General features: G+C 50.5%; 1 protein-coding gene across 2 annotated transcripts in view; it reads right to left on the minus strand.

Moving 5' to 3' along the window:
* Positions 1 to 8,456, minus strand: part of skila (SKI-like proto-oncogene a) — a 32,055-nt gene extending 23,599 nt beyond the window's left edge. Inside the window, exons 1-2 of one of the 2 annotated variants that reach the window (XM_053884342.1) lie at positions 7,530 to 8,456; positions 5,667 to 6,949 (exon numbers count right to left, since the gene is read on the minus strand). In XM_053884342.1, coding sequence (XP_053740317.1) covers positions 5,667 to 6,788 — 1,122 coding nt within the window. In that variant the 5' untranslated portion in view covers positions 6,789 to 6,949; positions 7,530 to 8,456. The remainder of the gene's footprint in view (positions 1 to 5,666; positions 6,950 to 7,529) is intronic. The other variant, XM_053884343.1, reaches the window with a different exon arrangement.
* Positions 8,457 to 12,317: the final 3,861 nt, after the last annotated feature.

Consider the following 12,317-nt stretch of genomic DNA (forward strand, 5'->3'; position numbering starts at 1 on the left):
TTGTGGCTTCTCCGGCAATAAAAACTTCCCTAGTTTGAATAAAAATAGTCGAGCGACAGTGTCATGACATATAATATATGAATTCACACTTTCATTGAGTGAGTTCACACAGCAACAGTTTAAAAAACTTTTTGGACGGAACAAAACACAAAACTCTGTTTGCCAGCTGTGAACTTCACTGCCTCTCCTGACCAACATCACTCGGGGCCCCTGGTGATTTAAGGATTTGCAGGCGATGGAAGCTGCCAGCGTCGGCCGGGGGGAGAAACAGCGAGGGGGTTTGATGTAAGTGGACCAAAGGTGAAGCAGCAAAATAAAAGGACAAGTCGTCTTGCCAAAGTTTGCATCCGACGGAAGGTCAGCACGAGCAAGAGCCGCCGCCGCAGCATCATTGTTCCGCGTCATCTAGCGTGACGGACCGTGACAAAAAGAATACGTCCTCCGAGTCCAACAACGCGAGCAGAATCACCGCGACGACGGAGCGATAAAAGACGACATGGAAATTCAAAACAGGCGGCGTGAAGAAAACGGGGAATCCCTGACCCGGCAGCTACATGCATAATGGATCAGCAGAGCGGTAGGTTCGGGTGGGACCCCAGTGGGGCTCATAGCAGGCCTGTTTTGGATTTTGATTTTTACAGAGTCGACCAGTCTATACAGTGTGAGAATCTGCTTTGTGTACGTCTCCATTAATCACGGTTCCCACTGGGGAGGCGGCACAGAAGCGTCTTTCAAATGCAAACACGTCTTCCTAGCGATATTGCGCACACACAGGCTGGCAGCCTCCCACAACTCCTTTACAGTGCAGCCCCTCTCCCAGCCCCCAACACACACCGCCTGCGCCACTGGCTGCCTCCCAGACAGTCGGCCATTAATTTCTCCACTTCAACCATTCTCACTCATACATGCTCTTTCAACAGAGCTCACTTCCACGAGCGACACCTTGAGAGCCTGCAGCGTGAACTTTGTGAAGGCTATTTTAAAGCTTGGCAGGGAGGGGCTCGGCTGTTTAGTCTGTGAAGCTGCTGGCGGCGGAGGCTCCGCTCAATCCGGGTCTTAGTGCTGTGGCTAACCGAGTGTGGCCCCATCAGCACACTAGCGTCTTCCGCTTTCGCTCAGCGAAACAGAATTCATGTGCACACAGTCAGGGTGGAATGAAATTCAAAAGATTCACAAACAACAAGGTCATTCAGGCAGACAAAGACTGGAGTAATGCATTTGGCGTTTCTCCAGTGGACTGCAACGCTGTTATGGAGCTGTTATACTGGCATTGACCTGATGGTGACATACCAGAGGCCCCTCGGCCGAGCCCCTCCTCCCTCTCAGGGGCCCCAGCGAGCCATTAACAACAGCCAGCGAACAGAGGCTCAGTTTGGCGGGAGCAGACAGTCTCCGGTGACAAACTGGACGCAGGCGTGATGAAGTCCGGTTTACAGTCGGCTGTGCACTTGGCATCCACCGACGCTTCTTCTTGAGAAAGCACACGCTGCGAGGAAGAATGGCGCGTGTTTGGGGGGCAACAGAAGAGGTTGGGGACTGATCATGCATGTGATTGGCCAGCCAGGAGGGCTGGTCCCGGCGAGATGCAGCTCAGGTCTCAGGGAGGTTAATTATCATCCGAGGAAAGAGGAGACGGCCTCAGCGCGGAGGGCCACGTCTTGACTCTGGCAGAGCTGAGGGGAATCATAAAAAGAAGGAGCCAGACGCCAGTCATTAGGCTCTTCCTTCACCCGCTACTTTATGAGTGAAATGGCTGCTTCTTCGCAGTGAAAGACGAGTGCACACACGACAACTTACACCTCATGAGGCGGCTTTACATTACACGTGGCATTAGACACGTCTCTGTATAATTCCCATCTAAAAGGGTCACAAGTTTCTAACATTCCTGCAGCGCAAGTGGACATGTGCTGCTGCAGGCACTTGAAACATGATGGGGGGGAAGCATCATGAGCCAACAACATCTAGGCAACCAGCCAGAAAAGCACAAAGACAGTGCAAACCTCCAACAAGCAGCTCATGTTTTCACTAAATATTGTTGTCCTACATTTCTTTTCTCTGTGCACGAGACCGTTGTTCTCAGCAGAGGTCTGCTACAACACAGGTATTTTTAGGTGCTCACCGGACTGGGCAAGACCAATCTCTCAAAACGTCTGTAGATCCAGGAAATCACCCGGAGTACCACCAACATTAATCACAGGTATCTGTGATCCGTGTTTCGTGAAAATCCATTTATTTGTTTTAGTTACAGAAAAAAGCGACATTATCTACTTCGAAAGAAAACAACGGACGCCCCCTGGTGAGACATGCTACTGGGAGACCAAAAAATATATACACCTCCTTGCTGCCCTTGGAATTGCCCTGTACTCTCTCAAAAGAGTAGGCCAGAGTCCACTGAGGTGATTCATAGAAACAACATGAATGAAAATGTCAATTCTAGCAAACGCTCAGGTCCAGCCCCGTGAGCAGAGCTTCCCATTCACACTGCTACTACTTCCTCCCTGTTCACCACCGAGAAGATTTCCTCTGGTACTCAGTGTCCGTGTCGCCCCACAAGCCGCCACATCCATCACGGTCAGGGACCCGATCAATAGCCTGAAGGTTTTCCTCTCAAGCCTCGCAGCCCCACACAAGTGGACGTATTGCTTATGTAACCAGTGACTTATTGGGTCATTTGGCTGCTTATTTTGTTACCGTCCACTGATTAGTGCCCGGGGCGTATTGACCGTTTATGGAGGCGCAGCAGGAGCGTCTGGATTCCAAGTGATGACGGCGAGCGCAGAATGTCGCAGTGAAGCGCACATTGCGGGTCAGAAAAATCTGTGGCCGTCAAGACGAGAGGTGGAGATGGAAGACAGACAGAGATACGGCGGACTGGGAAGAGGTAATTCGATATAGAAGCCCGGAGAGGGACTGAGAGACGGACAGGCCAGGAGGCAGCCAGTGCAGCTGCAGTGGTCTGCGGTAATGAAGTCACTGGGTTGCAAATAGAAAACAGAGGAAGCCAGAGAGATGCAGCTGTCTGCCGTCTGTGCCGCAGCCACTGTGTCAGTCTGGAGAGGGAGACGGACAGAGGGAGGTTGTTCTCTCCGTCTGATACTTTTGACTCAAGGCCAACAAAACGCTACCAACAAGGCCGAGGCAAAGACGAGCCCTCGTTCCACGCATTGTGTTTCAAGTAGAGAAAATCATGGTGAAACTGTCTTCTATTCGTGGCAGATCATCTTCATGGTGGGATGGTGCAACTACCGGTACACACCAAGTTGTCAAGGCGTCGCCCCATCCTGAAGCTTCAAACACCATCTGAAGCAAGAGAAATGGGGCTGTGTGCCCGGGTGAGTGGCATCACAGTAGCTCCCAGCACTGCGACAGCCAAACATGCAGGAGATTCACAAGACTGACACTGACTGTCCAGTAACTCCAGAACCATTGGTGGCAAGGTTCTCCCCGCGGAAAAGCGAGGCTGGGGGTGGACGGACGGACGACAGAGCGCGTTTTTTAGGAATGAATGATGACATAAAATCACTCCTACGCTGGGGAGTATCCTGTGTGTGTGTTTAAAAATCCAAGTCGAGGTCAGAGCGACTTGTGCGATGGCCCTTTGACTTGCTCACCGCCTTGTCTGCCTCAAACTAGTTACACGGCTGGCTCAGAGAAGCAGCGCCTGAAGGCATAACGTGCTGTTTATAGAGCAAGAACCAGAGTTTTGAACTGCTCCCTGTAAAACCAAACACTTTGAACAGGATACCGGACGACGAGTAGAGAGTGAGGGGGGAAATGTTAAGAAGGCCACTCTTGTTTTTGTCTTGCAGGAGTCTCCGAGCCGCTCGCTATAACTCAGGGCTGTTTATAAATGTGCACAGTGGCACAGTGTTGGGGAGCATTGGGAAGGGGGTCTGAAGCAGAGGTTAAAATAACACCAAACCATTTTCATTTTCAAGAAAAGCAGCCGAGCTGCCACCAACATCCACCGGGATGTGGAAAGTATGAGTCACTGCGAGAGCAGACTGGACGCCAAGCCTGGAGGATGTTCAGGGCAAGAGACACGTCCGCCCGTTTCACTTCCTCTTCAGTCTCAGAGTGGGGACCGAAGCGGGTCGATAAAAACATCCCTGCCTAGCTGACCTTTCGCACAGCAGCATGGGTGGGGTCAGAGTCGCTGGGTCCTCACTTCCAGCCCAGACCACCTGCTTCCTCCTGACTCAAAGGCAACTCTCTTTCCAGGAATTTACAACTCATTGTGTCTTATTCTTCGCATACTCTAGAACCAAGTCAGCGAGACGTTCAAGTCATGACCACAGACCTCAACTATGTTAGCTTTTTAGCTATTTCAGGACAAAAGTCAATACTTCATGGCAGAACTAACACCCTCATGGCGAGACGACTGCACCTGAAACTGGTGAGACAGCGACTCCCCACTGCCTGAGGAGTGTGAGACAGATGCGTCATCCTTGCCTCCGGTGAACAGCTCACCACACACACACTTCATGACGGCAATGCCTCGCACATTAAAAAGCATTCGCAATACTTGATGCAGGGATTCTTCCTCACCCTGGGCATGTTTCGCTATTCCGCCGTGGCATCGAAGCGCCGGTGGGAATGAATTTCTTCCAAGACATACCTTCACCCGAGGCAGAGGAAGAGGAGGCGGACAGTTGGGAAAAGGAGGAACAGGAATGTACGCTAGACGAGACAGCAGACGGTATTTCCGGCACATTCAATCCCAAAGTTACGCAGACATAGCAAAGCGCTCACACGCGGCAGGTTTTTCACCAAACCGTGTTTGTTTAGACAAGAGACCAGAAAAGAGGAATCTCTGCTGCACAAACAAAAGCACAAGTGGTCACGGGGAGGTCAGGAGACATAAACAAGTCAATGGTAGGGAGACAATCAGGAGCTGCTCCCCCGCTGAACGCTGACTGCTCAATAGGCTGCTTCCCCCGAGTCTCAGACACTGCGCCAGTTATACTTTCAAACCAAAAAGATACTTCAGCACCGACGACCAGCGCCTTATTGCTTCATAATTTAGACAGGACACTTGATGTTTCCAGCCAGCTGTCATTACTGCGGACGATCAGGTCATTTGAAAAGAGCAAACAATAAACTGCAGGCCATAATTGTGTCGCAGGAGTCTCTCCTGAGCTTTGTATATTGACCTTTTGTTCCGTGGCATTCCCAGTGACCTCCAGGTGACCTAGAGAGGACAAATGATGCGCTGCCCTTTCAGCTGTGACCAGCTGGTCCGAGTCTGACCACAGGCCAGGTGGACCTTAGCACCTGTCCCAGACCGGGTCAACAAGGGTTTAAGACAACAGTAGGCGCGAAGTCGTCTGGTCGACGCGTGGAATACACATACGAGCCGAATGTTACAGTGTCTGCAGAGACACAACGACCTTGTGTCAACACTACGGTGACACAACAGCAGACTGGAGAGTCGACACTGACCTCCGTCATGGAGGGTTTGTGTGACAGATGGCGGTGTTCTGGAGCGCCACCTGGATTTAGGGAGGTTTTGAAGGATTCGTCACTGACTAGAGATAAGACTGATTCAAGTACCGGCCGACACAATGATTCATGGATGTTGTGTTATTGACTCCGACTGTCTGTCTGAGCTGATAAGTTCAGCATCAACACACTGCGGCAACACTTGGAAATACAGCTGCACTCACCTTGTCTAGCGACCTCTTGAGTTGATAGTGGAACTTCTCCTTCACTTCTTCCAGGAGCTGCTTCATCTTGGGCTCGTCGGACGAGCCCTGGTACTTCCGGGCCAGCTGCAGGTAGCAGGGCCACTTGGCCGAGTCAAAGCCCCAATGGCACGTTCTCTTATCGGGGGACTTGTGCGAGTGCATGACAAACTTCTGCGGCGAAAATAGCAAATGGCACTCGACGCACTGGATGCAAGGCGCCTCCGGCTGGGTGTAGAACTGGAGCACGAAGAGACCCTGGCACTTCCCCAGACACTGGTGCTCCACCTGGAAGCTGGCTTCGTTCTCTTTCAGCAGACCTTGCGCGGAGGGCTTACCGCTGGGGTCGGCGGGCAAAGCCGCTCCGGGGCGCAGCAGAGCGTTGCACAGCCGCTGCGCATCAGTCAAGGTAATGAGGCCACATGAAGGTGCGTTGAATGGCAAAATGCCCAGCACCTTTAGGATGTGCAGCTGCTCTGCGTCGCAGCGCGAGCAGTAGACGTAGAGCTCGTCGCACACCGTGTTGATCTGCTGCAGCGAGAAGTCGCGGAGGACGGAGTTGAGCACTTGCGGGAGGCAGAGTCGCTTCTCGCCTCCCACCACGAAGCAGGAGATGGACTCTCCTTCCAGCAGCGAGTGGGTGAGCTCGGTGGAGCTGTCGCAGGGCACCAGCAGAGGCCCCCCACCGAGCACGGGAGGAGAGGGCAGCGGCGGCAGCCCCGCATGTGAATGCTCATGACCAGTGCGGGCGGAGAACGCTGCAGGGCCACCGAGAGAGCTCTGGCTGCTCAGCGTGAACTGGGCCAGAGTGTGTTTCAGCCCCGGGCTCAGGTCCAGGGCCTTGGCGGAGCTGGCAATATGGAGTTCGGCACGACCCTCCACATCCATGTCGGAGTCGTGGCACAGCTCCTCCGTCTGCTCCCTCTTCACTTTGGGCATCTTGGAGAAGGAATCCAAAGTGCGGCGCTTCAGATTGATCTCAGCCATCACCCGCTTCTTGATGGGAGCGTCTTCCAGACGCTCGCGGTACAGCCTCTTCATGTGTCCCTTGAAGGACGTCAGGTCTTTGAAAGGGGGTTTCAGGCTGGTCTGGGTGCTGGCCATGTCGAGCAACTTGGTAACGGCTGTGTGGGTCTGCCGGGAAAGGATCTGCGCCCCTCTCGGTCTCCGCTTCCTCCTCACGCTTCGATTAAACCACGGAAATCTTCGGCTCGTTGGACACGCGCATGATGGTGACTGAAGCTCTCAGTACTTTGATCCGCTTCCTGAGTGTGACAAAAAAGGAATGTAGAAAACTTGAGATGATCATTTCCACACTGAAGAGTAAACAAACTCTCTCATCAAGGCCAATAAAGACTTGAAGGTTTTACGACCGCGGTCCCGGCAGGGCCCAAATGGCCATTTACATTCGCCTTGTCATTGAACCCTGAGGTCCATCTGCATTTCACTTTTCCACTCGAGGAACTGCGACAAACTTTCAAGTGAGAATTTCAACAGGCGGAACCAGTTGACCAGACAGGACAGGCCCAGCCCAGGCCTCCCCTTCACCCAGCCCCTCTCCCATTACAGTGTTAATTTGCAGCTAATGACACAATGGTCCGAAACATTTCGCTTTGCAAATGAAAGCGCTCCTCCAGACCATGTTGTGCCGTCCCCTCGGCCGCTTACCCCACGCTGACTCCATCAACCGCATGAAAAACAATTGATGAAAGCCCGAACAGCGGTGGCCCCCGGCCCTCAGTCCCCTCACAGCGTGACGTGCCGCGGGCTGGAAAAGCAGTGTCCCCCCCGCTTTTCGCTGCATTACTGAGAGTCACAAGGTAAACAGCGCTTAACTGCCCTCACCATATTAATGTGGGGGATAGTGGGCTGTAGAGGAAGGTGGAACGTCCTGGCTCATCTGTCAGCACAACAACTCTTCACTGATGAATGACTTGGACACAGCAGCGTTTAAATCTATGGTAAAAAAGAATGAAGGGGAAATCTGCAGATTCAGCATACAAACCAGGCTGAACTAGTGCGGTTCACGTGTGTGTATATATATGCGGAAGACAAAGCGATGGAGGACGAGGGCTGGTCGGGGGGTGTCCCGTCTCTGCGGCTGCTGCAAGGACACCGCGTCTCTCAGGGCTCCATCCCCGGCCATCCCCCCCTCCTCCTCCCCGTGTCTGCTCACTGTACCTCGCCTCTCTGCCGCTGTTTGGCCACGACGGCAATGGAATGCAGACAGCGCTGATAATGACATTCACTGTCTGCGCTCCAGTCTGCCGAGGAGCGGGACTCACGCACGCCGGAGTCAGTGAGTCCAGACGAGGGGTGACGAGCCGCGGAGAGTCGGCGTGACAACCGCCGCTCCGCTGCTCTGACACGGCGCTTGAAACGTCTCAGGGTTGACACACGTCCACACCGCGGGTCGCCGTGAGTGAATACCGAAATATACGCGGTGTAAAACGGAGGAATTACTCATAAAACAGAGGCGGCGAGAGCGCCGCACTAGTTAGCTTAGCTCCCCCGGAGTGATGCAGCAGGACCGCGGAGACCGGAGGAGAAGCCCGTTCCTCCCCGCCGGACTCTCGTTTCGACAGAAGAATGACCGGCCCGGTGTCGTGCGGGTGAATAAACGCGACACCCACACGCGGCGGCGGGTGTAGAGCGGGACTGCAGCAGGCTAACCCCGGGCTCGCAGCGAAAGACGGCAGGCTACACTCGGCTAGCGCAGCCCCTCGCTTCGACGGGGGGACGAAAACAAGCGCGGCCAAAGCAGGCGTTTCACAATGTCACCGTCAAACTTGCCTTGACGCGGCGGCGGCGGCGGCGGCTCCTCTCCGGTGCGCTCGGGTTCAGCTCCTCCGCCGGACTGGAAGCCTCGCGGACCGTCAACAAGACGCAGCCCCGTGCGCCACTACAGCCTGGTCACGTCACACTGCACACGGCAGAGAGGCGGAGACGTCACCCGGCTGACGGAAACGATGCGGGGGTGTCGCTCCCCTGTCTGTCTGTCTGTCTGTCTGTCTGTCTCGCTGTCTGGAGAATTTCTCCGCTTCCTCCAGCGGCGGAAGAGAAACCCAGCAGCAGCCGGAGAGACACGAGGCGAAGCGCGGCAGTTGATCTCGTTACGGCGGTTTCAGATACAACACAAGAATACAGGGTTTTAGAATCGCGGTCGACATGCGTTGACTTCACCACAGCGAGCATCATGAGGAGGAAACCCCCCTCAACATGGAACAAGTTCGACGTTTAATCATGAAATAAGCCACGACTCATTTATTCAGTTCGGTCGATCACGTGACTGAATTCAACGCTCACACTCGGTTTTAAGATACATTTTTAAAAACCAGACGTCTCAAAACTGATCATTTTATGGCTTTATTTTTATTACATCTTAATGTCTTTTTAATGACTGAGACCGTGTCGATCGAAGCACAAAAATATGATCAACAAAACTAATCTACCTCTGTTTTAGTGATGAAAAATGTGATAAAAACGTGTTTTTAAATTTAGAGGTCAAGAGAACATGATTAAATAAATAAATAAAGCCATTACTTGTTTAATAATACAGTTAATTTCTAAAAAAAAAAAAATAAAGGCACCTCAAAACAAGCACATTTAGAGTTTATGAAATTACATTGCAGATATAATTTCACTGTATATTTTATTATACAGTGTGCATTTTTAAAAACTAAACATCTCAATTTTTATTAATTTTGTCTTTTTAATAACTGAGATAGCGTCGATCGAAGCACAAAAATATGATAATCTACCTCGGTTTTAGTATTGAAAAATGTGAACAAAAGGTGTTTTTGATTAAATAAAGCCATTACTTGTTTAATAATACGCTTAATTTCTAAAAATAAATAAAGGCACCTCAAAACAAGCGCATTTAGAGTTTGTGAAATTATATTGCAGATTTTTAATTATACAGTGTGTATTTTGAATAAAGCCAGCGTTCAGTGTCCTGGCTGCCATCAATGAGCGGCCTGGCTTAGCCCCCGGGCCTCGCTTTGTCCAAACTGGTACATATTTCAAGGGAATCGCACACAAAATCAACGTTGGTTTGAGGTAGGATTCAGCAGTTGGATGAAACTGACGTGTTGTGATGAAAACGTAGACCTGGAAACTCAGCCACAGTCAGGCGGAGGACACCGGTTGTTTAGCATGTTAGCAGGCTGGTATTGTTTCAGTCACTGCTGGGCCTCTTGTTTAGTCTGGCAGCATATTGCGAGCCGCTGGTGTTGACACGGCCTTGGGTCACATTAGCTCCCCTGACATGACAGTTGCTTATCAGCCCTGTTGGCCTGCTATCAAAACATGACAGGATAAGAAAGGACAAACTCACTGGGCAAAAGGGTGCTTCCCTCTCGCCGCTCCCCTCCCCCGTCGCTTCGTGGAGCCATCCTCAGCGAAGGGTCGCGGGGTCACTGCGGCAGCCTATTCAGCCTTTAGTGATGATGGAAGTTAATAAAATCCGAGTATGAGGAGGTCAGCTGTGAGCCAGGAACAGACTTTCATGATTGTAAATCATGAATGTTGGAGTGGAGGGCAGCGTCTTAGCTTCCCCTCGCATGGTCACTCCTCAAGTATTTTCAGCACGGAACTCAGCCCTCTATTCCAATAACCTTTTTCTGATGACCAAAACCGAATAAATCTGTAGATATTAGGAAACATCGATGAGCTCAAATATCGCGATACTCGACTCTGTGATATTGTATCGACACTTTTGCTGAAATATCGCAATCCTTGATTGTGATATTGTCTTTATTTTATTTTTTAATATTGATATTTGATACATAGGTACTTAGATATGCTGCTGCATCTGTGACGTGTTTGACAATAAATGTTTTCTTCTTGCTCACCGTTCACTCCTCGGATGGCGGAATTTAACTGCAAGTCTAACTGGACCGACGTCAAACCCATTTGTTTTCATGCACATCATATTGTACTGCATGATCTGATTTTTTCACCTCAAAATGATGGTTCTTGTTCTTGACAATATTTTTGCTGAAATTACAGTATCGCAATATAGCTCAATGTATCGTATCACTCTGGTCAGGTAGGTGGTCAACTAGACGGTTTCATCTTGATGGGTTGAAGTGTGTTCTGCTCCACATCAACTATTACAACAATTTATCACAGTATTTTCACAGAATGCGGTATGAATGATTGCTCCTCGCGCTAAAGCATAAAGTTTCATATTTCATCAAGTGAGTGAATGATTTGTGCTTTTCTCACGATGTGTATTGTAAAGACTGTGAACTCCCGGGAGACAGACGGAGGAGCCGTGTCCTTGAACTGAGATCCAGAGCAGGATGACCCAGACACGACAGGTGTTTGTCCAGACGCTGGTCCTGAGTGAACCTCGTGTCTTGTCACCCAAACACAGGCGGGGGCACGTGCCACTCAAAGGCCACGTATCGTCTCGCAAGATACCAGCCAAGACACCGGCCCAGTAGATATCCACCTACGAACACATTTACTTCCAATAAATGACTCCAAAGAAGATTTTCTTATACATAAAACACTCAAAATATTATAAATATATTTAGTATATATTTATATTATAAAACTGAGGATTTCAGTCAATTTACTTGACAAATTTAAAAATAATTATTTAATTTCTGATGAATCAATCTCCATCTATCAATGCCTTTCATTGTTTATTATCTCTATATATGTATTTTTGATAGTTTCTTCAGCCTCCAAAACAACAAAATACCTCATGATTCTGAACTTATTGTCCATTTATTTGGTATTTAACCGACTGTTTCTTGGGACGAAACCTTGTTTTTCGGCTAAATATTCATTCTATAATTTATCATTATTTATAATAATTTATTTCCTCTTCTCTTCTTCCACAAAATACTTCACTCTCTGACTCTTTAACTTGAAAAAGATCTCACTGAGTCCTGGTTCCAGTCGTGGGATTTGGTCTATGTAACTGTGACGGCGCGTCCAGAGAGAGGCGGGTTCTGCTGCAGCCCGACCGACCGACCGACCCACAGTCTGATGTCACACATCTGCGCCGGCCGAGCTTTCACAAACAACACCGTCGGCTGTTTTGCTGCAGCTCCTCTCCGCGTCTGACAGCAAGGTCAGCAGTTGCATTGTGAGAACAGATGTGTGGCCCGTCCAGAGCACAACAAGAGGGACATTGATTTTCCTCTAATAACACCGGTGCGGAGGACCACGGGAGGGTGGGGGTGGGGGGGAGAGTTTTAACCTCATACGTGCAATAAACTGATGGTTCATTAGAGGTGAAACAAAAAGTCTGCTTGCTGCAGACGCTGCTCAGGCTCTCCATTAGCCCGGCGCGCTCTAACTGTTATTGGACCGGCTGCTAAGTGGACCCTGGAGGCAGACGGTCGTTTTCATACATCCTGTCGGAAATCAATGTGGAATATTGAAATATGTCAAGAGCCGCTCATTGTGCGTCCGCGATCTGCTGTAATGATCTCTGCCACGTCTGGAGATCAAACCATCGTCGCCTCAGTTCCACTGAATCTTCCGAGGTCGGACGCAAACATCATCATCCCCTGCAGCGAGAGAGTGAGGCGTCCCTCAGGGCTCCGTCATCGGCACGCTCCCCTTCATCACTGACTCTCACTCTCTCACCAATGCTTTCAGGAAACATGGACT

This window comes from Synchiropus splendidus, chromosome 13 (genome assembly GCF_027744825.2).
Source record: "Synchiropus splendidus isolate RoL2022-P1 chromosome 13, RoL_Sspl_1.0, whole genome shotgun sequence".
Taxonomy (NCBI): Eukaryota; Metazoa; Chordata; class Actinopteri; order Syngnathiformes; family Callionymidae; genus Synchiropus; species Synchiropus splendidus.